This window comes from Gracilinanus agilis, chromosome 2, assembly GCF_016433145.1.
Source record: "Gracilinanus agilis isolate LMUSP501 chromosome 2, AgileGrace, whole genome shotgun sequence".
Lineage (NCBI taxonomy): Eukaryota > Metazoa > Chordata > Mammalia > Didelphimorphia > Didelphidae > Gracilinanus > Gracilinanus agilis.
In genome coordinates this window covers 573,002,580-573,028,722 of record NC_058131.1, presented here as the reverse complement: position 1 = coordinate 573,028,722, position 26,143 = coordinate 573,002,580, and the positions used below count along the sequence as shown (strand labels likewise).

General features: G+C 35.5%; 1 protein-coding gene across 2 annotated transcripts in view; it reads right to left on the bottom strand.

Annotated features, from left to right (window-relative positions):
* Nucleotides 1–26,143, bottom strand: part of DPP8 (dipeptidyl peptidase 8) — a 78,447-nt gene that overhangs the window by 5,907 nt on the left and 46,397 nt on the right. For both annotated transcript variants that reach the window (XM_044665343.1, XM_044665344.1), the window contains 4 exons: nucleotides 22,201–22,280; nucleotides 8,593–8,745; nucleotides 8,167–8,302; nucleotides 6,509–6,654 (listed from right to left, as the gene is read on the bottom strand). In XM_044665343.1, coding sequence (XP_044521278.1) covers nucleotides 6,509–6,654; nucleotides 8,167–8,302; nucleotides 8,593–8,745; nucleotides 22,201–22,280 — 515 coding nt within the window. The remainder of the gene's footprint in view (nucleotides 1–6,508; nucleotides 6,655–8,166; nucleotides 8,303–8,592; nucleotides 8,746–22,200; nucleotides 22,281–26,143) is intronic.

Below are 26,143 nucleotides of genomic sequence, written 5' to 3'. Positions count from 1 at the left end.
TCACATGGTTCGATGGGGATATGACTGGGGATGTAGACTCTAAGTCTAAGCAATCACCCTAATGCAAATATTAATAATATAGAAATAGATCTTGATCAATGACACATGTAAAACACAGTAGAACTGCTCATTGGCTATGGAAGGGGGGTGGAAAGTGGGGAGGGAAAGAACATGAATCATGTAACCATTGTAACAGAGCCAGCTAGGAAAGATCCAAATAAAGACAGACTGCCAACAAACTGAGGAGTAGACTGTAGCAAGGACAGGCACAGCAGATGGATGGGATCTGAGCAACATTGGATTGCTAGTTCCAATGATGGAGAATGTTACATTTCCAAAAGAAACCTGTATGCACATGGATATTGAATCCATAAATCCAAGTCACATTAAGACAAAAGGTTTCAGAAAGAGTATATACAAGGAACACTGAAACCATCATCTGAGAAGTGTAAAGCCAAGATACAGAGAACTCACACATGTTAAGTTTGTCAGCAGATAAAAGTCCAAGACAGAGATTCATGGTACCATGCTAGTCACATAAAGAAAGAAAAGCAATTCACAGAACAACCGAATCAAGTAGAACAAGAACAACAAACCCATGACCAAGAAAAAGTGCATGAGACATAAATTCACACACAATTGATTAACAGAACCAACAAAGCAACACAGTTCACACTGTTCCAGATCCGGACCAGAGACTACAGGCAACTTGGGTGGACAACAGCCAACATGTGTCAGAGTAATAGAGAAGGGGAAAAGAATCAAGAGAAGAACAGAGAATCCTGAAAATCGCCAAGGACACTGGTGCAAGGAAAAAGAACTTTAAAGGAACTGTGAAAAATCATGAACTTTGCAAGGAGAAGAACAGGAAACAAGATCTGTGAGACTAGTGTGGTGATAGCACAAAAACATAGGGAAATTACAATTGCAGCACATAAATTCATCACAGAATGAATCTACAGTCAACACAAGAAGAAAGACAACATATATGAAGCAAAAGGTGAGTACGTGTATCCACAGGACACAAAAAAAGAACACAAACCACAACACAAAACTGATAATTAACTGACACTGTGTAAATAAACAAGTGTCAGAAGATCGTATCATAAAAATGTATATAAATGTAAAATATGCGGGGCAGCTGGGTAGTTCAGTGGATTGAGAGCCAGGCCTAGAGACAGGAGGTCCTAGGTTCAAATCTGACTTCAGACACTTTCCCAGCTGTGTGACCCTGGGCAAGTCACTTGACCCCCATTGCCTACCCTTACCACTCTTCTGCCTTGGAGCCAATACAGAAGGGAAGGGTTTAAAAAAAAAGTAAAATATGTACATATGTATATATATACATACATATATATATATTTAGCAACTCATGAAGGTCTTAGCCAAATATAAAGCTGAAAAGCCTTGTATCTGGTTAACATTGGAATGCAGCTTGCAAAAGGAATGTATATGTGTAAAATCTTATAAATATCTGTACCATAGTTGGGAAACTATAGAATAGGATGTAAATAGTCCTAAACCATGTAAATACTAAACATGCTAATAAAAGTAGAGATAATTAGGAAATAGTTGATAGGGAGAGTGATAGGCAGTTGGGGAAAGTTCAAAATTCTAGCAATTAAGAAGCAGGGAAAGAATAAGAACATAAGATTAAGAACAGTTAAAAAGATGATAGACATACTAATAGACTAACCCATATTGTTAGAACAAAATAGCATTGTATTAAGAACATAGATAGTTAAAAGCATAGTTGAAATAATAGGAGTAAGAAGAACACTTATCTTTATTGTTATTGCATTAAAGAATAGATTAAACATGCAAAGTAGAAATAAGTTAAGAGCATTATTTAATAAGCATAGGCAAGAAAAATAGCTTAGAAACATTTAAGGCTAGGAATTGTTACACTGCAAAACTTAGACATTGTGTTCATTGGCAAAACTTTTCATTGTTTGTTACAAATTTGTTTTACTCTTTTGGAAATGTTTTTTGGAACCTTACGTTCCCTTTTATTCCTCTAACCATTTTCCTAACCCTTCTTAGCAAAGAGTAGCAATAAGATAAGGATAAAATAGGTATTAGGATTTCTTATTTTGGGGGAGGAGGAATTAAGATGGGAAAAGTTTAGCTAAGGTAGTGTAGATAAGATACACGTGGATCTTATTGTTGAAGATCCACGGAAAGCAAAAGGGGGGAACTGTAACAGATTGGGTGAAATTAAGCAAAAAGTCAAGGAAGCATGCATTGTGAAAAACCTTTGATGGAATGCTTTGATGGAATGTCAGGAGAAATGACAGTTGGTGTGAGGAGAGAATTCTGGGATCAGAAAACCAATAGTCACTCATGGACCTCTGGGACAGGCAGGGAAGTGGGGAGGCTCTGTCTCTGTAGGGTTTTGGGACATTTCAAAGGCAAAATCTGAGGTGTTACCTGACCATCTGCCATCATAACCACTCCAACTGAATCTACATCTTCTTTGAACATCTTGAAGACAAATATTGTAGTTTCCTGAGTTGGCTAAGGAGACTGGGACTCCTGTGGAAGGGAGCCGGGCCCTTGAGGGCTAACTAGCCTTGTTGGAGCTTGATGATACATTCCTTCTCTAGCCATTAGTCATTAATTAGGATAGGAGTTTACTGGGGTTTGGGTCAGTAACTGTGATTGAAGCTATAGAAGACATCCAGTTGCTACTCAGTCCTGGGAGAAACTGAAACAAACTAGAGTAGTTCATCCTTTACCCTCTTCCTTAAATCCTTTAGTCCCTTCCCTCAATTCCCAAATATCTTGTTCCTAAATAAACCCCTATTAAGTTGTAATTAAACAAAGTTGGAATAGTGACTTTAAGGTGGGAGGTTTCAGTGTATGGTTAGAGAGTGGAAGGAGCACAACACTACATTTTGGTGGGAAGTCGGTTTGGGGAAGGGGAGGCTTGTCCCCAACTAACCTGGCTCTGGATAATTGAGGGGAGACATTTGGGTCTCATTCAATTCCCAACATCTCCCTCTAACTACTTTATGCCATCCATCCATTTTGGGGAACCCCCTCATGAGTTACACCCCAGTAAGGAGGGAGGCATGAGTAGCTTTGGCCCACGTCCATTCAGTCAAGAGGAGGGTTACCAGAGCATACCCCATCTATCTGCCACCCCCCTTCTTACACCATGAAAAAATACTCTTAATTAAATAAATAAAAGTTTTCAAATTAAAAAAAATGAATGCTGATAGGGCCACTTAAGGCTTCTATTCCTTGCCTTAAAGTCTTCCAAGAACAGTGAGAATTTTTTTTTTTTTGCGTATTTTAAAGAAATTGTGAATTGATATGTAACCATGCCAGTTTCTTGGTTCTCTCTATAACATGTTGTCTGAAGCTACAGCTTCTATCTTTTAAAGGAATTCAAACTCCTATTCCTGTGATTTGGATCCTGGGTTGGGAATATTAATTTTATCTTGTCTTGTCTTGGGTCTATCACATCATTTTCTGGCTTTCTCCATGCCATACTACCATATACACAGATAGTCTTCTTCCCCCAATACCTCAAAATCTACTTCTGAGAACAGTAGTGATATCAACACTGCCACTGCTGGAAAGGACATGTCAATCATTTGTTCTATGGTATCAATCATCACTTTCTCTGACTTCTGTCTAAAACCTCCCTCTCCCTGGCCACCACTCTCCTAATAGGTATACTTTTCTTCTCCTATTAAACACAAGCTCCTTGAGGGCAACATTTATATTCTGCTTGGAACTTAGTAAGCACTTAATAAATGCTTACTTCACTCAGTTTCAGCAAAGGAAAATAATTGCTTCACTATCTCATACTTCAAAGTAAGTAAAATCTTATGTGTTAGTGCCTCCCTAGAATAGGATGTGTACACATAGTGGGACAAATGCTATATTGAATGGACAAAAAATTAAAGGCGCTAAAGGAATGAAGGGTATTACAGAAATCATTAAAAAGGGTTCTGGTAAATATCAATAAGAAGGAAAGTACAATATATATAACCCTAGAGAGGAGCCATGAAGTAATTAGGAAGTGGCACTAGAAATAATAATAAACTTTTTTTTTTTTTTTTTTTTAAACCCTTGTATTCGGTGTATTGTCTCATAGGTGGAAGATTGGTAAGGGTGGGCAATGGGGGTCAAGTGACCTGCCCAGGGTCACACAGCTGGGAAGTGGCTGAGGCCAGGTTTGAACCCAGGACCTCCTGTCTCTAGGCCTGACTCTCACTCCACTGAGCTACCCAGCTGCCCCCAATAATAAACTTTTATTGAAAGCTTCCTACAAAGTAGCTGTGTGACCTTGGGCAAGTCACTTAACCCTGTTTGCCTAGCCCTTGCCCTTTTGTCTTAAAGTTGTTACTAAGACAGAAAGTGTTTTTTATTTTTAAAAGAAAGCCTCCTATATGTAAAGCATTAAATTATCTATTATAGATGATATAAGAAACATTAAAAATAATATTTGCCCTCAAAGAGCTTAGAAACTAGTTTAAGGAGATAAACAAGTGAAAAGTTAAAAAAGTATAAAAGGGATAGGTAATTAAGTAAGATATAAGAAATATGAAGTGATATGTGATTAACTGTCAAATGGATATCATAGAATGTACAAATAAATCAGCAAAGAAAATGTAATTTTTTCCTCCAACAAAATAAGGACAATGTTACAAAACCTTAAAATACAGTTATTACACCCCATCCCCTGCCAAATTTGGATATGATAGCCCCACAAAAAGCCTATTCCAATTCCTCATGAAGTGGAGGTTGTGGCAGAGGCAAAGAAGAAGAAACTACAAGGCTAGGAAAGTCCTGAGTATTCTGTCAGTGTTAGACTGTGCCTGCTGCCCAAAGACCAACCTTGTTAATGTAGGACTCTGGTGGTAAACCTATAGCTCAGGTGCCAGAGGGGGAAATCAAGAGTCCTTTCTGTGGCATACATGCCGTTGTCCTAGCACAGAGTTCTCCAGAGTTCATTACTAGAAAGCCGGAGGATTGTGGGGCTAGGCTGCTCCCCACCCCCTCTCTGTGGGCACCTGAGGATATTTCTCACATTACCTGTCCTTCTAAAAGATTCACCATCACTGATGTAGAACAAGCTCATTCCCAGCAGACTGGTTACTAAAGGGTGAAATCTTTGGCCTCAGTAATTCATGAAATAACAAAAAATACAAAATAGCCCTCAGACCTGTGTAAACCCATTTTACTTCCACAGTGAAGACAACTGAAGGGTTATAAAACAATGGGATGGAGACAAAATTACATAGGCTTTAACTGCTATTACTCTTAATATAAAATAAGTATCCAATGATCATCAAGTTGATATACCATAGAAATGAACTATGTCTATAGCTGTTCTCCTTTATACAAAGCTCCCCATCAAAAAGGTAGCTAAATGGAAAGATAACTTATAGGTTCTCATCAGAAGGACAAAATAAAGGAATTAGCAAAATTAGTTTCATGCAAGAGTGAGGGATTAAAAAGATGGATGGTGCCAATATTGCAGATATTTATGAATTATTAGAAAACCTGGTTGACAGCCTCCAGCACAGTGACAGATTCTCTATGGAGGATTTATGGAAGGGCATGAGCAAGGACAGAATGAAAAGGTTTTGTGAGGTTATGATTTGTACCACTGGAAGATAAAACTCCCATGTTGAGATCACAATTCAGAACTGAAGTGTGGATACAATAACTATGTTCCTATTCTCTGTCTCTATGAAAATGTTCATGGCAAATATTTTTATTGAAGGAAAGGAGCTGGAAAAAATAATAGCATGCACAAGAGAGTACAAACACTTGAAATCCTATACCTATAAGCCAGATATTGCTATGTACTGATATTGCTACACACTGATATTTGTTTTCTCCCTTATATTAATGCTGTGGAATGTGAGTATTAACATAATATAACCTTCAAACAATACTACCCAACATAGGATCTAGGAAAAAGAGAACTGAAGGATGAGAATTTGTCATTGTTCCTCTAGCACAGAATGAGAGAAAGCATGTACATTAACTGGCTGATCTAAATACTCTACGCTATTTGGCAGGTATTTCCATAGAGTGGAGGCCAATTCATCAGGTTCCTGAACTTGCTGTAAGTATCTTTTAGTAATATCTCAATCTCTTTGCCCTGACCATGTTTTCATAGAAACTTCTAAGTTTAATCAATATTATTAACACATTTCCCTACTGAGAAGAAATCATGCTTGCTAGCTGACCTAAATATTCTAGTCCATTTGGTAGTCACAGTTTTCATGGTAAATTAATAAACTGACACATAGGCTTACAGATCAATTCTCTGTAATTCTGGTTATGTAATCAAGTCTAAGGCTTAGTTAATGATGAATAAACTGACAAAATCAAATTTATTAACCTTCAACTCTCATTCGACTTATAACTAAGCACATACTAGTGCATTCAAACCTAAGAGAATGCAGGACACTAGACATCCGTGAACTCAAAATCCCAGCTTATAAGCCTGACTAAAGCTCCTGAATGTGGCCACATTTACCTGAGGACCACCATAGATAAACAGCACAGTGGGGTATTTCTTCCCAGGCTGAAGATCATGAGGTTTATACATCATTCCATACAATGTGAATCCTGTAGTACTCTCAAATGAGAAGATTTCTGGTGGTGTGTAGTCAGGAAGAGGACCTGTGGTCAAAGAAAGCACAATCTTAATTTCAAAGGGCATTTATAAATATAAGAGCGCTACAATCCTAACTTCCTTCTAGATAAGAAAAAAGTATACATGCATGCACAAACACACATTCACACAAATAACTGCCTATTCCCTTTTCAACTGGAGGCTGAAAATGAAGCAAAAGGGTATTCAACTTTGAAAGATTCTAGTGAACGTCCACATGTACCCATCATTACTCTTGGGCATTACTCAGAGTGGCAGAGCATGTTTATTCCCTTCAAATATCTGAAGACAGTGTGTGTCCCTAGGGTCTTCTCCAAGATAAACATCCTTAGTTCCTTCAAACTGATCCTCATATGGCATGAACTTGAGGCCCTCCAGAATGTGCTAAGAGCAGCAATCACTGACCCATGAGGTCTAACAATTGTTTGTGTCCAATAAAACTTGTTTTGAGGAAACTTGAAAAAAAAAAAGATTCTAATGAACAATTCAAAAGACCCACATCAGAGCTGAAATAATATGTTCTGTATAATTTGGAAGCCCAGAAGGAAGAAAGTTAAGTTGAAGCATGCAAACATACATATATACGCATGCACAAACACACACTCTCAGTATCAATATATATACACACGCACCAATTGTGAACTGGACTAGAAGTGGGTAATATACTGTGTCAAGTCAGTGTAGCTTACTTTGATGGTCAAGTCGCATGGTTGGGTCCTGCCAGCACTAGTTTTGCTATTTCCGCCACTGAATGACCAAATGGCATATTTCAAAAATTTTATTTGGTTCACTAAGGCTATATACATCTAGCCTATGTCTTCACCTAAGGAGGCAAAATTAAATTTCTTTTGCATTACAATCTGAGTAAAAATTGTATTGCTATGAATTCTTCTATGTGGATTATGTACAACTTAGTTGTACCAAAACTTCTAAATATATATATGAACATGGAAAAAGTGCTAAAGTTAAAATTAATTTATTATTAATATCATGTTTCTAAAGGTGTTAAAGTTAAGACTATAGTTTGTGTTTAGGACACCAGGTCATTTAAATGGCATTACAATTTAGCAGTCACTAAGAAGTTCTGTATGCATTGAGGATAGCCACTTTTACATCTTTTTTCCCAAGGAAGCAATATCCCTGGCTGCAAAGCTTTAGTGGAAGAGCATAGTGTTTAGGATAGCACACATCTTCCTCTCCTTTTGCTCACCAAAGAAATTACATAACTATATATAACAATAGGGAGTTTCCTCATATCTATCATAGCTTTTTTAATGTTATTTTAAAAAAGGCTTCCCAGATCCAATTCTCCTAAATGTAGGTAGCAAACCATCTAATCTCACTATTTAACAGATACTCTGGGGAAAATGGAACTAATTAAAGGCCTTGGAGCTCAGGGAATAAACTAAATGGTGATAACAAAAAGAGAGGTCAGCCCAATGGTGTATAGACATATGATATAAGTACAGTTAGTCAATTCACTTTTCTTGTTTAATGTAAAATTTAAACAAACTGAGTACCTGCAGAATCTAAAATAGTGGCCCAAAATTCCTTTGTTCTGTGTGCTGGGTCATCTTCAGGACCTGAGAGCTTGTAAAGGGACACACAGTGTGGATTCTTCTGGTTACTGTATTTACTTATAAATAAATCACAATGCTGGAGAAAGGGAAAAGAGATAATCATTTATTTGTGTTTTTTCACCCCAAAGTATCATAAAAAGAGATTTAAAAATCTGAATTAGACAAACTCTGTTTGAGCTATATTATGCTATGCCAGGGGACAGAATAATGGTTTGACTTTTCATGATCCTATAATCTATCCTTCAGAGAGAAGTTAATGTTAAGTTTAATATGTGCCTAAGAGAGTTAAATTGCTACACAAACCAATTTTACTTACTTCAAAATATGGACAGGGTCTTTATGAACCATTCAGACAGGAGTTAATACCTGGCTAATACAGCAGGAATGAGAGTAGCCACGATCTGTCAACCTTGTCACCTCTCCAGGATTGTCATAGCTGACCACATACAAGTGATGTTCTAACGGGGAATCTTTGGTGCCTTCAAAATACACCAGCTTCTGTACTTCATCAACTTGGATCTGCAAAACCCCAACAAGTCCAGTCAGTGTTTGCTTTGACTTTATTCAGTAAACAATTACTATATCTAAAACTAAGCTTTATGGTCCATTCTCAGTCTCATTCATTTGATTACTCTTTTGACTTGTGTTTAGTATTTTTTTCCCTTTAGGGAAGTAAACTACTCTGTTTTCCTGCCAATACTAATACATTTAGTTTGATTTTGTTTATGATTTAAACTAAAACTAAATCCTTTTAGCAATGAAATAAAAGGTAGGATGTGTTAAGAGCTGGAAGTTTCCTGCCTGATCAGGGTATGCACTTTTATTAAGAAAATTACAGAAAATACCAGTTTTTAAAAAACCCTTACCCTCCATCTTAGAATCAATACTGTGTGTTGGTTCTAAGCCAGAAGAGTGGTAAGGACTAGGCAGTGGTGGTTAAGTGACTTTCCAAGGGTCCCACAGCTGAGAAATGTCTGAGGCCAGATTTGAACCTCCCATCTCTAGGCTTGGCTCTCAATTCCCTAAGCCACCCAGCTGCCCCCATAAGTCTCATTTTTAAAAAAGCACAACACAATGATTTAGAGCAGTATAGGCTAACTTCATGTGTTACTGACATAAAAAGTCTGATTTTGTTTTATTTTTAAAAGTAAATTTCATGAAAAATTCTGTTTGTGACACAAGACAAACATTTTGATTAGCAAACATTATGATTAATAACAGAAAATAAGGATGTGGCTTTCAACTTTTGGCAGTATGATATCTAATACTGATTATAACCAGAATTTTGATGTCTTTTTGTTGTACTCATCTTATATACTGGTTGTCTGGCTCAGCTTTTTTCAAACTGCATCACTTTACACAATTATCATTATTTTTCTGGCTTTTTCATATTTATTGTACAGTAATATTTCATTATACTTACATATAATTTTTTCAGCCATTCCCCAATTGGCATGTATTTTGTTTTCAGCTTTTTGTTATCATAAGTAATGCTGTTATGAATATGAATGTATTAGCAAGGCTTGGGGTTTTGTTTTTCTTGCTTTTCTGCTACATACTACAGGTAATGAGATCTTTGGGTTAAAAAGGGTTTGAAAAATTAGTAACTACTTTTGCACATGTCTATTTTTTTCCATAAGAGTTGAACCAATTCACAGTTCTACTATCAATGAAGCCTGCTTACTTTTTCACAACCCTTTAAACAAGATTTTCCCCCCAGCTCACCTCATCTTTTAGTTTTTGTTGGCCTAATGAGTGTAATTAAGGTAGTATCTCCAGTTGGTTTTAAGTCACATTTCTCCTACTCAGTGATTTTGAACTTTTTTTCAGGTAGTGATAGTTTGCATTTCTTTTGAAAAGTATATATGTTGTCTGATAATTTGTCTGTTGAGGAATGGCTCAATCATTATATGTGCCAATTTCACATAGAATCTAGATGACAGTCTAAGCAGAAATATTTAATGCAAAGATTTTCTCTCATTACATGTATTTCCTTCTGATTCCAGATGGAATAATTTTGTGTTCCTTAGTGTTTTAAAATGTTAAATGATTTACAAGCCATTCTTCAATTGACAAGTGGTTAAGAGATATGAATAGTCAGTTTTCAGATGAAGAAATCAAAACTATCAATAAGCACATGAAAAAGTATTCTAAATCCCTCCTGATTAGAGAAATGGAAATCAAAACAACTTTGAGGTACCACCACACATCTAGCAAATTGGCCAATAGGAAAATGATAACTATTGGAGAGGATGTGCCAAATTTCGGACACTAATGCATTGCTGGTGGAGTTGTGAATTGATCCAACCATTCTGGAAGGCAATTTGGAATTAGGCCCAAAGGACTTTAAAAGGATGTATGCCCTTTGATCCCGGAATACCACTACTAGATTTGTATCCCAAAGAGATAATAAAAAATGGTTATACAAAAAGATTCATGGCCACACTCTTTGTAGTGGCTAAAAATTGGAAAAAGAGGAGATATCCCTAGACTGGGGAATGGCTGAAAAAATTGTGATATATGATGGTGATGGAATAAGATTTTGTTATAAGGAATAATGAACTGCTTGATTTCTATATGAAATGGAAAGACCTCCATGAAATAACGCAGAGTGAAATGAGCAGAACCAGGAGAACATTGTACATAGAAACTGAAACATTGTGGGGTGATCAAATGTGATTGGCTTTGCTACTAATAGCACTGCAATGATCCAGAACAATTCCAAGGGATTTATGAGAAAGAATGTTATTTGCATCAAGAGAAAGAACTGTGGGAGTAGAAATGCAGTAGAAAAAAAACATAATTTATAATTTGTTTATATGGGTATATGATTTGAAGTTTTGGTTTTTAAAAAATTACTTTAGTACAAAAATGAATATACAGAAATAGGTATCAAGGGATAATACATGTATAACCCAGTGGAATTGCTTGTCAGTTCCAGGAGGGGGGAGAGAAGAAGGAAGGGAGAGAACATTAATCATGGGACCATGGAAAAATATTTAAAAATAAATTAAATAAAAAAATTTTTAAATTTAAAATGATTTAGATTATGTCTTTTGTCTTCATTTCCCTTTATTCCTTGTCTGGTTATAAATTTTTCCTCTCACTATGATGGTAAAAGATAAAACATTTCACTTGATTCTATTGAAAAATAATGCCAAAACACAGAATTTTTTACATAGCATCTATTTGTTTGGAAGTTAATATATAATAAAATATTGACTTAAATCTATAATCTAAATCTACCAAACTGTTTCTCATTTTCTCCATAGTTCTTGTTGAGTAAGAGCTCCCTTACACAGGACCTTGTTTTATTTTATATCTGACCACTGTGCATGTTTATTTCCAAAATTTGCTTCTCTAGTCAAACCTATAGGTCTACTTCTCTGTTTTTAATATAATACCAATTCGTTTTTGTAATTACTGCTTTATATCATCTGAGATCTGCTATCACCACCAAGCCTCTTTCCTTTTTTTAAAATTTATCTTTCCTGATAGTCTTGACTTTGATTTCTTCAAAATTATTTATTATAATTTTATAAAATTTTATTTTGATGATCTAATAATTAGTATAACACTAAATCTATAATTTGGATGATATCATCTTTTCATTCTACTTGACCAGTCAAGAATATGAAATCCCTTTCAACTCGTTTTAGGTGTTCTTTTATTTCTAAAAAATTTGTTTTGTCTTACTATGTAAGATAATGGTAGGTTAATTCTCATATGTTTCATACTTTTTTGTGACCTTATTTCTCCTCTAGTTTTATTTTTAGTAACATATACAAATATCAGTTGATTTTATAAATTCATTTCCTATATACCATTTTACAGAACTTATTAGCTACAGACTAATTTTTTCATGAATTCTTTGGGGTTCTCCAAGTAGACCCATTATCTGCAAATAGAGATAAATTTACTTCATCTTTGCTTATGCTTATTACCTCAATTTCAAAGTCTTATCTTCTTGTTGTCATTTTGAGAACTACGTCAAATAAAAGGGAAAAAAAATAAGTTACTTTGTTTTAACTCTGATCTTATTGGGGCTTTCACTGTATTTTCTTTCTTTTTGGAAAAAAATTAATTATGCTTCTCCTCTCTCCCATTCATGTTTTTCCCATTACAAATACTGTAGTTCTTGATTTAAGATAGATACTTATGGTTATATTAAGGAAAGATTCTTTTATTGCCTTAAAAAACCATTTTAACATAAAATGGATGTAATATTTGTTGGAGACTTTTTCTGTCTCTACTATATGTAACACTCATGTTGCTTTAATTAATTTTGTTATTAATATCATGTTCAGAGTTTGCTTAATGTTGAACTACTCTTATATTCCTTGTATTAACTCAATTTGATCATATTAATTTCTTGAATATATTGCTTCTCTTTGCTATTCCTTTAATATTTGAAATAATTTAGTATTTGAAATAATTTAATATGCTCTTTGCTAATATGCTATTTGAATTTTAAATTGTAATGGTAATACTGTAATATGTAAAGGTAATGGTAATGGTAATGTAATGTAAATGGTAATAATATAATGTAATGTAAAATGGTAATAATACCTTTACCACCTATCACACAGGTCTACTGCAGGGCCTACATAAGAATATGTGAGTAAAGAGAGTTGCAAACTTTAAAATATTATATAAATGTTAGATACTATTATTTATACATAATTTTCTTTAATTTTTCTCTTTCTGGTTTGGGTATCAGGAAAAATTTCTGTCTCATAGAATTTGGTCAAGTATCCTCTCTTTATCTTTACATGTATGTAGTTTACATAACATACGAAGGAGTACAAAAAGCATTAAGTGCTTACTATATCCAAAGCACTATGCTAATCTCTGGGGATAAAAATAGAAAAATAAATCAGACCCCACTTTCAAAGAGTTCACATTCTAGTGGGTTTAGAAGGTTTCAGATACAAATAAGATAGAAAAGTCTTATGGTCCTTAGGATATAGCTGCAATACAGATAGTAATGCTCTCTTTAATGTCAGTTTCACTTATAAAATTCCATTACTTTCTGAATGTGAACCATTCCACAGAGATAAGATCTTTTAAAAAACACTCTTTTTTGGATCTTCAGTGACTATGACTCTAGAACCTTCAGAAGTAGTTTCTAGACTACATATCCACAGAGCTGCTTCCCAGGATGATGGCTGTGAGAATTAGATTGGAAGCAGAAGCAGTAGTCTTTGGGACACAGTTATTCTCAAGGCTCATGGGTCCTGGGCTATTTCTACTGGGGAGAGTAGACATTCTTGCTTTGCTCCTGAATTTATTGGGAAAGGTTCTAGTGTATTTTGGTTACATGTGTTGCTTACTTTTGTTTTTAAATAAATACTTCTGGGGGCAGCTGGGTAGATCAGTGGATTGAGAGCCAGGCCTAGAGATGGGAGGTCCTAGGTTCAAATCTGGCCTCAGACACTTCCAAGCTGTGTGGCCCTGGGCAAGTCACTCAACCTCCATTGCCTAACCCTTGTCACTCTTTGGCCTTGGAACCAATACACAGTATTGATTCCAAGACGGAAGGTACTGGCTCAAACTTAAGGGCTTAAGGGCTTAAACAAACAAACAAATAAATAAATACTTCTTACGGTATTGAAAAAAGGTCCTTCTATGGCTATATTTTATAGGACTTTTGGCATAAATGTTTTTTATTTTGTCCAAGGACATTTCTGAAGCTATTAAGGTAATTATGTGGTAGAAAGTTTTTATTTTTTAATATGATTATACTGATTATTTTTCCAATGCTAAAATATCCTTGCATCCCATTATAAAATTCAGTTTGGTCATAATGAATGATTTTAAATTGCTATGACATGTTTGAAGGCATTTTATTTAAAATTTCTGAATTGATTAGTTGATTAATGATATTGATATCCTTTATATTAATGATAATGGTATCCTTTCTAGGTCTGGTTTTAGCCTATGTTCTTCTTGTAAAAAGAATCTAGTCAATTTTTTTTCCTCATTTGTTGAGAATAATCTTGTATTGGTATGAATTGCCATTTAAAAGCTTGATAGAAGAATAGCTACGTGGCTCAGTGGATACAGAGTCAGGCCTGGAGATGGGTTCAAATCTGGCCTTCCTACTCATGTGACCATAGGCAAGTCACTTAATCCTTGGGCTATTTTAAATCTCTATTTAAAATTCTACTAAAATATGGATATTTTTAAAGATATTTCTTTAATTTTTTATGTTCTTAGATTTGACTATAACTGTATATATATAATAGGTTCTGATTTTTCTTTTTGTTTCTTTTTGTTTTGTTATGATTTCACTTTGCTCATCTGTTATTTTGATTTGATTTTCTAAAGGTTTATCAAGCAAGTCTTTTCAAATAACTAGCTTTTAGTTTTATTTATAATTTCTACAGTTGGAAGTTGTTGGGGGGGGGTTAGCTTCCATTTATCTATTCTTCCAAATTTTAAAATCTTGTGCTCATTTTAGGTTTGTGGGCTTCTTCATTTTTTTGAAAATGTATATTCAGTCCATTAATCCTTTTTTTTTCTTTTGTTATCATATGTTTGTAGTGATATGTTTTTTTTTCTCCTGAGGACTATTATAGTTGTATCCCAGAAATCTTGGTTTGTTGTTTCATAATTATTTTCTTTAAAATATTTATTGTTTCTATGATTTGTTCTTTGCCCCATTAATTATTTAGATTTTACTATAAAGTTCCCATTTGAGTCTTTTTTGTTTGTGCTACTTGAACTGATTACTATTTTTATTACTTTATGATCTATACATACATGGAAAAGTTCCATGCTGAAAAATATATATAATCTTTAATGGGCCCATTTGAAAGACAGTTTAAGTCTTTTAGCTCTGTTTTCTCCAGGATTTTGTTTGGTTCTACATTTTCCCTTTGATTTTCTTTTTGTTAGATTTATCTAAAACTGAGAAAGGGATATTAAGATCTGCCACTACTCTCATGTTAATCTTTACCTTCTCATAATTCAGTTAATTTTTCCCTTTATGAATTTAGATGCTAAAACATTTAGAACATTTAAATTTATTACTGATATTTTCCAGATTGTTCTTCATTTTCATGTATTATCATTCCCAATCAGTTATTCTCTCTTTTGTTTCTATAGAAGACTCGCCACTTTAGATTCAAATTTTCTGTTCTGTCAATTATTTCTACTATATAGACAATAAATTCTGCATTCACAATTCTTATTTTTCTTTTAAATCATTCTAGAACATCCTGCTGCAGTTCCATGATCTCTTGGAAAGGCATAGGGACCTCTGTTTCATCATATGTTGATTCATTTTTGTCTTTCGGCATTTATTCATAGATATCTGACTCTTTTATCTGATCTGGAGGCCATATTCCCTTCTGCTATTTAATATATTCCCTAATGGTTCATCTGCTCATACTCAAGTTCTTTAGGTGTTTCACTTCTTGAAATATTTGTTAACTTCAATCTTTTCTTCTTTTTCAATCCCCTATCATTCACTTTCTGAACTCCCTTTTGAGAGTTGTTTCCCTCAGAGCTGGGAAAGCCTTCTAGGCTTCCTCTCATGTTGGGAAATTCACAGTTCATCAACTTCACTTTCTGCCCCAAGTGACTTTGGGTGGGGGAAGGGGGCAGAACTGGATCCAGCTGGATGCTTAGGCTCTTGCTCTCATAATGAGTGGTATGATTCACAGCCACACACATATCCTTCCCCAGTTCTCTCTATTCCTCAGTTCTCTTGCTGACCTCTGTTATAACACAGATTGCAATCCTAGCCCAAGCTTTTGGTTTTTCTTCCTTTTGGTTTTCTGTGGTACTGGGGGAGGAAAGGGGTAGAGGTAAGAAGAGTAGAGTTGAGTTCCCTTGGAAGTCTGTGGGTCAATTTGTGTAGTCCTACTTCCAGAGAAGAGTGGGCAAATGAGTATGCTAAGTGGTGAATATATTAGGGGTTAGGGATCATTAGCCTTCTCTGGTATTAGTTCATTGAATTTTCATTTCATTTAGATTCCTAGGGTCCCATGCCATGGAGACAGGTGAAACTGCTTTATTTCTCCTGTATTATTTTAATCTTAGAAAGGTGTGAGTGGTTGTGAGAATCAGAGAAAAATGTTTAGTCAGCCATCTTGTTGGTCACATGATCTGAAAATTGCCATTCTCTTTCCTACAATTATTTTTATGATTTATTTGATATATACATTTTTAAAGTTTATGTTGTTATCTATTTAAGTCTGAGCTATGTTCAGATTCCCCTCAATGAGTACACTTTTTATTATATAATTGTTTAAAAAGGATTTATTTAATAATTTTGACTTTGTGGATTTATATACACCCTAACACAAGCTCAGTTTTTGCAAAGGTACTAAATTATGACACAAAATATACATACCTTGCAATTCCCACTTAAGAATTGCAAGGCCTCTGATATCTACTTTTTCTAATATTCTGCTCATATTCATAATTTCTTTTCCAGTTTACTTGACAGATTTGTCTAAGCCTGAAAGAGTTGTTTTGAAGTCCATTTTGTAAGTGGTTAACTTTTTCTTTAAGTATTTAAATGCTATGGAAGTGAATGCATGTAAATTTTATTTGAGAGGCAATGTTGATTAACAGCTAAAGAACTGGTCTCGGAGCCAGGATCAAATCTTACTTTTGGTACATACTCACTGTGTAACCTTGGTCAAGTCAGTGTTCTGTATATGTCAGTGTTCTAAGCCAGTGATTCCTAAAGTGGGCGCTACCTCCCCCTGGTGGGTGCTGTAGCGATCCAGGAGGGCGGTGATGGCCACAGGTGCATTTATCTTTCCTATTAATTGCTATTAAAATTAAAAAAAAATTAATTTCCAGGGGACTAAGTAATATTTTTTCTGGAAAGGGAGCGGTAGGCCAAAAAAAGTCTGGGAACCACTGTTCTAAGCAAATCTCTAGGACTATATTGAAAAGAGGGTGCCAGCCCACATTAGTAGAGAAGTTTTTTTATCTAGGAGTTCCCTATGCTAATAAATCAATGGTCTATTCCTTATTGCTATATTCAATTTGATACTCTTCTCATGTTTATGGTACACTTAAAGCATAATATAGTTTCTCAAATTGCCTCTCATAAAAGCATTTACTTACTACTATTGTTTTGTCTATGGTCATTATTGCTATCCCTTCTTTTTATGGATTCAAGTTAAGAAATAATAATACTATAACAACACTTCATTTTAAGTTTATATGCACCTTTATGTTTTAGATGGGGGCTATATATATATATATAGTAAATTGTTGGGTTTCTTTTCTTTTCTTTTTATAAAACCCATACCTTTTGTCTTAGAATTGATAAAGTATTGGTTCCAAGAAAAATGAGTGGTAAGGGCTAGGCAACTGTGGTTAAGTGACTTATCCAGAGTCACACAGCTAGGAAGTGTCTGTGGCCAAATTTGAATGCAAGATCTCTTCTCTCTAGTCTTAGCTCTCAATCCACTGAGCTACCTAGCTGCCCCTGGATTGACTTAGAAATCCATTCAGCTACCCTCTTACTTTTTTATGGGAAGGTTAATTCCATTTATATCCATTTATATCTATTGTAATTATGAAGTTGATTTTTCACACTATCACAGATACTACTACAGGTTTTTACTTTTTGAAATAAAAGATAAAAACCCACACCAGGACCTGTAAAATTAATATCCTAGGAGCTATTCAATCCCAGTCTCTCAATTTCCTCCTTTCCTTTCTCTTCAGGGTTATACACAAATTGCTAGCTAGGTCCTGCCATTCTCCTCTCTATCATTTCCTGATCAGACCTATAAAGTCGTTTGTTTTGCTTAAAACAATTCTCTCTCCATTCTACCTGAAGAGAAAGAGCAATATCTCTGTACTTAAAAGGTCTGGGTTCAAATCCCATCTCTGACAGTGATAGCTTATATGGTTTTGGATAAATTACTAAACCTGCCTGGATCTCAATTCCTTCATCTTTAAAATTAGAGGAGTAGACTAGATGGCCTTAGAAGTTCTTTCCACTTCTCAGTCTCTGACCCCTACAACACCTACTTACTTTTTAAACTTTTACTACCAAAATTTCTTTGAATACCTTAACCTTCCCTTTCTAAGTTCATGTAAAAGTGAGGCTTATGAAATCCTCACTGATTCCATTGCCTCTACTTCCTTTGAATGATTTTTTTTTTCTGTACCACTTTACCTATAAGAAATAGTAAATTCTCGACTCTTCTTCTTTCTTAGGTTATTTCAATTCCTTTTTCATTTCATTTCATTCAGAACTTGTCTTTGTTTCCTTAGAAGTTTTAAGACTTTGAAGGAACTACAATCTTTCCTCCCCCTTTCAGAAAGGAAGCTTTTATATTTTCACTTAGCCTTTCTTCTTTTTTTTAACCATCACCTTCTGGCTTAGAAGTGATACCTAGTATCATTTCCAAGGCAGAAGAGTGTTAAGGGCTAGGTAACTAGCCAGTCACACGACTGGGGATTATTTGAATCCAGATTTAAACCCAGTACCTCCTGTCTCCAGGCCTGGTTCTCTATCCACTGAGTCATCTAGCTGCTCCTACATTTTGCCCTTCTGAATAGTTCACACTTGCTCTCCTTTCATTTCAAAGATGCTATACAACTCTAATTTTCTAAGCTAGAATGATTAGAAGTTATCTACTTTGTAGAAAGTTTCTATTTTTTCTTGTAGAATTATGTTCAACTTTGTCAATAACATATAGTTTGCATCTAACAAAGCACTTTTACGATTTTTAAGGTGCTTTATGAATATTAGCTCATTTAATCCTTACAACAATCTTGGGAGGTAAGTGTTACTATTTCCCCCATTACACACCTGAGGAAACTGAAGCAGAGACAGGGTTAAGGGACTTGCACAGTTACTAAATGTATCAGGCCAAATTTGAATTCAGGCTTTCTATCTCCAGGTGCAGAGTTCTAATCATTGTGCCACTTAGTTGCCTGCCAAATAGTTACATTATTCTTAAGCATCTTGTTAATTTATTATAATAAGAGTATTTTGGGGGGCATTTCTCAATCCTTTTGGTATGTTTTCATTTGGGGATTTCCTTGTAGGAACTTCTTTTCTTTTATCACTTTTCTTTGTTATTTTTTAGGCTAGTTAGTACCTTTTTGTTTTCAGGTGCCGAGGAGAAGCTTGACTTAAATACTAATCTCTTATTTGGTCTCGCTCCCTCTCTTTATGTTCCTCTAGCATCAGAGCAGCCCTGGCACTGTTCTCTCACTCAGACTATTGGGGATTGGTGAACTCATAAACTTTAGCTGACTGAATGTTGAAGTCCAGGTGAACAGCTGATGAGGAGAGAAGCTGAGGGGTGGCAAAATACCTTATTGTTAATACCATACCATTAGCCTGTTTTTTTCTTAATATATGTGGCTCATCATAGAGAGCACAGAGTATTAGAGCAAGAAACAAGAAGTGGGAAGTACCACAGGTGTGCTAAGGGCTGAATGGAAAACCAAAGACTTTGTTGAATTACTTCAAATTTACTTTGTTGAAAGTTCTTTCCTATTTCAGTTGTTTTTCTTACTTTATTGGTGGGTATTTCTTGCTGTTTTGAGGTACTGACAAAAGAAGTGGGTTTACATGTGACTTTGTCCTCGGTGTCTGAAGAATTTTTATCATCTACTGCATTTCCCAGCTAGTTAGGATTATTCTAAGCATTATCCTTTCTTTTTTTTTTTGGTCCAGACCAATGATTTCTTGGGTGTACCTTAGTGAAAATAATCTTTACTAAAGCAGACTGGCACCTCATCTACAACTTAAGAATCTTTGAGAGTTCTTGAGGGCAATGCAAGGCTAAAACTTGCTGAAAGTCACTTAGCTATGAAGTGTCATAGAGAAGACTTGGACCTGAGTAATTGGACTCTAAGGCCCTCCTAATTACTACACATACTACATTCACATATGAAAAACATGCGATTTCAAATTCTTTTGGAACATTTGAATTCAGTGTCAGAGTTTCAATAATCACATAGATTATAAATAAGTAAAAGAAAGTGCAGTGAAAAAAGTTTCCTTTATTTGAAAAGTATACAAAATTTCTCAGTAGCAGAAATTAGGTATTCTTAAAAAACTGCATTAAGATCCTGAAAAAATTCTTTTCAGTAATTTCTTTATATACTACTACTGTAAGTATAAACAATCTATTTTATAAAAATAACAATTTATGAAATATTTACTACAACTCAAAATGACTTTTTCAGATGGCCTAGTTGTAACCTTAAAATAAAAAATATCTCTTTTTTAAAAAGTCAAGTGTTTTCTACAATTAAAGAAAAAGATTTTTTGCTTGATGAAGAAATAAATAAGCTACACTGGGTACCATGGGATATGAAGAATCTTCATGGAAGAAGACAAATACTAGGTATGGGAAGGACACAGACATGACTTCCCAGGTATATGCTAATCCCTGTAAAATGTTAGGACTGACTGTCCTTTTTAGAGACAGTCTTCAAATAGCATCTGGGAGTCAGACTGTTCAAAACTGAACATGATTAGTCAATTCCCTGCCCACATGCAGAAAGGAAGAGCATAGTAGAATGGAAATATCAGTAGTATTGGAGTGTGATGACCTGGATGCAGGTCCTGGACTCCATCATTTATGAACTATGTGATCACTAGTTAACACATTTCTTAGTCTTAGTTTCTTTTCTGTAAAGTAGGAATAACAACACTTCCACTATCTGACTCCTAGGATTGTTGTGAACAAAGTGTTTTATAAAAATTATAAAAGTATATGTAAATATGAATTATTCTTCTTCTTTCCATAAGTCCAAATTTACTTGTTACTTTACTCAAAAATCTCAAAGATTTAATTAACTTTTCTCTTAATGAGAGCATAGTACATACAATGAACTCTGGAGTCAGAGGAAATGCATTGAGACCCTGTCTCTGACATTCACTACTTTGGGCAAGTCATTTAATATTCTTGTGACTCAATTTCTTCATCTGTAAGAGGGAAGGTTCAGGCTAAATGATCTCTTTCAATTCCAGACTTGTAAGATTCTATGACATTGGATTGGAATAAGAAGCTGGGTCTTGAGGACCATCAGTCAATATAATGCTATTACAATTCACTTATTCTTCTAAGGCACATATGCAGGGAGAAAAAAAGTAGTATAAGAAGAGAAAAATGGGATAAAGAATGACAAGTGGTAGAATGATGCCAGCAATTATCTAGGTGGCATTACTGCCATAGATTGGTAGTCCTGGGCTAATCTTCAGACCCGCATGAAGATAATTTTGGGAATTTCTTTGATAGACTGAGAATCTGATTATTCTTCTTTTGACACAAAAGAATCAAATATTTCTGCTGCTTTTTCTTTTCCCTGTCAGGTAGACTCAAAAAATTTAGCAAGTAATAAAAGGACACTGAGTCTCTGAATAGAAAATAATGTGTACTGTGAGAATATTAGACTTTAACCAGGAATTAAATTTTAAATTCTTTCCCATCCAACTGTTTATGATTCTTTATCCACACAAACAAGTCTGGTTCCTGTTCTTTATTTCCACCCCCTCACTGCACTTCTATAATAACCTTGAAGACTAAAAGGCAGCATTTACAGTAGCTAGTACACATAATCCTTTAGTAAATCTCATCTCAATTTGTGGCAGTTACATTCAGTCCTCCTCTAAATGCTAGCAGCACACATCAAGCCGACTGTATATGTTACACATTAATGATATGATGGCTCTTCAGGATCCTATGAAGCCAGTAATCCTTTGGATAATTTCTGATCCAAAATATTCAAACAGCAATGCCACATTGTAATTAGAAGTATGACAAAGCAAAATTCAAGCTACCATGAAGGGCAGATAATGAAATGTTAATACTCATTAAATCATTTTAATGAGTGAGATAAACAAAAGGCAAATTTCTCACCAACCCAAGCACAACTTAACATCTATTCTAAGACCAGGAATCAATTTTATTTGCTTTATTCATTTTATAGCATGACAAGGTAGATATTGACCAAAATAAAAGGACTTACATTAGATCCATGTCGGCCAAGAACTTCCCATTCACCACTGGTAATTGCTACTTCTTCTTTGACTGGGCACTTGAAATCACCTAAAGACAAATACATAGCTACATTTTAAAATTTAGTAATATTTTAGAAATATACCCCTCATTGCCCTAAATTATGTTGTTTTGAATTGAAAAAATCAATTGCTCATAGGTAGGCTGAGCCACTATAATAAAAATGACAATGCTACCTAAGAAATTTACTCAGGGCTATAATAATCAAACTACCAAAGGATTAATTTATAGAGCTAGTAAAATAATGATAAAATTCATCTAGAGGAGAAAAAGAACAAGAAAGTCAAGGGAATCAATGGAAAAAAAATCTGGTAAGGAAGGGGACCTAGCAATACCAGATCTCAAACTATGTTACAAAACTGTAATTGTCAAAACAATTAGGCGCTAGTTAAGAAATACAGGAGTTGAGGGCTTCCGGGTTAAGATGGCGGCAGAGTAAAAAGCAGTGCTTAACCTCTCCTAACCGAAACATACAGGACTCCTCAAGGAGACATAAAAACAAATCCAGACGAATAGAGGGACCCCACAACAGGGCGCAGTGTGGAAGGTATGTGGAATCTGGGCATTTCCATGCTATAAAGGGGTGAAACAGCTCTCACCAAATCGCGGGCTGAGCAACCCCCCCCCACACACACACACACACAAACACTACCTACAACGCCAAAGCCAGCTCAAAAGAATAGAGCCAGTTTGGGGCACCCATTGAGTCATTGGCAGCTCCAGGGCCTGTTCATGAGAGCAGCAAGACTTAGGACCCCAAAAGGCTAAAGAACGCACACAGACCTTGAGCGCGGAAACGGAGCGCAGGCGCGGGTGGAGGCAGACACAGGCGTGAGCGAAGGCTCTGAAACCCTGAGTGGGGAACCAGTGCAGATGGGTATACGACTGTGGAAGCAGCGCCCCGAGACCTGTAAAGGAACCTCCAGCTGAGGATCAAGCAAGGGGGTCCATCAGGGGGCTTGACCTTGAAAACAACCAGACGCGAGACCTAAGGAGCCGAAAGAGTGCAGACAGACCCTGAGCGCGAGGATAAAGCTGAGAATGGGTTGGGCTAACAATGGCAACCCAGAATCAGGAAGGCCAAAAGAGAAAGATTAACAACAAGAAGAAGAAATCTTTAACACTCAACAACTTTTACACAGAGAAAATCCAGACAACCGAGCAAACAGAAGAGGAGAAAAAACAAGCAATCACATCCGGACCCTCCCAAAATAATGAAAACTGGTCACAAGCTCTTTAAGAGTTCAAATCTGAGATGACAAGAAAGTTGGAAAAGATTTGGCTAGAGAAATGGGAAATAGCTCAAAAGGAAATCAGGCAAGAAAATAACAGTTTAAAAGGCAGAATTTCACAATTGGAAAGTGAGGCAAGTCAACTGAAGACCAGAAATGACCAGATTGAAAAGGAAAACCAGTCCCTAAAGGCTAGAATTGAGCAATTAGAAGCTAATGATCTCTCAAGACAACAAGAACAAATAAAACAAAGTCAAAAGACTGAAAATATAGAAGGAAACATGAAATATCTCAATGAGAAAGTGACAGACCAAGAAAACTGGTCTAGAAGAGACAATTTGAAAATCATCGGTCTTCCTGAAAAAGCAGAAATTAATAGAAATTTGGACTCCACACTAAAAGAAATTATTCAGCAAAATTGCCCTGAAGTCCTACAATAAGAGGGCAATATAGACATTGAAAGGATCCATAGATCACCCTCTACACCAGACCCAGAAAAGAAAACACCCAGGAATATAATAGCCAAATTCAAGAGCTTCCAAGTAAAAGAAAAAAATCTTACAAGAAGCCAGAAAGAGACAATTCAAATATAAAGGAGCACCAATCAGGATCACACAGGATCTGGCAGCCTCCGTGCTAAAAGACCGCAAGGCTTGGAATATGATATTCAGAAAGGCAAGAGAGCTGGGCCTTCAACCACGGATCAACTACCCATCAAAACTGACTATATACTTCCAGGGGAAAGTATGGGCATTCAACAAAATTGAAGATTTCCAAGTATTTGCACAGAAAAGACCAGGTCTAAATGGAAAGTCTGATATCCAACCACAAAAATCAAGAGAAACATGAAAAGGTAAATAAGAAACAGAGGGGAAAGAAAGAAAACTCATAATTTTAAAATTTGCCTTTTTAAGGGCCTCAGTAAGATCTAATTATCTGTATTCCTATGTGGAGAAATGTTATGTATAATTCTCTGTAGTGAACTCTATTCAATATTATAGTATTCACTATTATAGTGATCAGAAGAATAATTCACAGGGAGAGGGTGGAATACTAAATGGTCTAAGATGACATGGGGGGGTGAGAAAGAGGGGGGTGAATAGTAGGGGACATCAAGAGAAACTTGACAGAATAAGAAAAATAGGATATTATATTACACACAAAGAGGGCATGGGAAGGGGAGGGGACAACTACTATTAAAAGAAGGAGAGGAAGAGAGCATTAAGAGGTAATATTTAAACCTTACTCTCAGTGTAATCAACCTGGAGAGGGAAGAGTAGCTATACTATTCACTGGGATATAAAACTCTTATCTAACCCTACTGAGAAAGTCATAAGGGATAAACCAAGGGGAGCAGGGGAGTGGGGAGGTCAAAAAAGGGAGGGGAGAAGAAGGGGGAGGGAATTCATTAGGCCTTTAAAAATAAAAAGAGGGGAATAATAAGGGAGGGGGTAGAAAGGGAAGTTAATCAAGGGAGGGGATAAGGGATAGCGGCTTAAAGCAAACCACTGGTTTAAAAGGAAATAGTTTAAGAAGAAGGGGTAGGAAAAGGGGAGGATAAGAAAATGTCAGCGAATGCACAACTGATAATTATAACTCTGAATGTGAATGGGATGAACTTGCGCATAAAAAGGAAGCAAATAGCAGAGTGGATTAGAAACCAAAATCCTACCATATGTTGTCTACAAGAAACACATATGAGGTGGGTCGACATACACAAGTTTAAGGTTAAGGGCTTGAGCAAAATCTTTTGGGCATCAAATGTGAAAAAGAAGGCAGGAGTGGCAATTATGATTTCTGACAAAGCCAAAGTAAAAATGATTAAAAAAGACAGGGAAGGTCATTACATCCTGATTAAAGGCAGTATAAACAATGAGGAAATAACACTGCTCAATATGTATGCACCAAGTGGCATAGCATCCAAATTCATAAAGGAGAAACTGGCAGAGCTCAAGAAGGAAATAGACAGTAAAACCATAATAATGGGAGATCTAAATATTCCTCTTTCAGATCTAAATAAATCAAACCAAAAAATAAATAAGAGGTAAGAGAGGTGAATGAAGCCCTAGAAAATTAGATTTAATTGATATGTGGAGAAAAATGAATAGGGACAAAAAGGAATACACCTTCTTTTCAGCTGCACATGGTACATTCACAAAGATTGACACATTGCAAACAAATGCAAAAGAGCAGAAATAATAAATGTAACCTTCTCAGATCATAATGCAATAAAAACAATAATTAGTAAGGGCACCTGGACAGGCAAATCAAAAACTAATTGGAAATTAAATAATATGATTCTCCAAAACCAATTAGTCAAAGAAGAAATCATAGAAACAATCAACAATTTCTTTGAAGAGAATGACAATGATGAGACATCCTACCAAACTCTGTGGGATGCGGCCAAGGCAGTACTCAGGGGGAAATTTATATCCTTGAGTGCATATATTAACAAATTAAGGAGGGCAGAGATTAATGAATTGGGCATGCAACTCAAAAAATTAGAAAGTGAGCAAATTAAAAATCCCCAGATGAAAACTAAATTAGAAATACTAAAAATCAAGGGAGAAATTAATAAAATCAAAAGTAAAAGAACTATTGAATTAATAAATAAGACTAGAAGCTGGTATTTTGAAAAAACAGATAAAATAGACAAGGTAC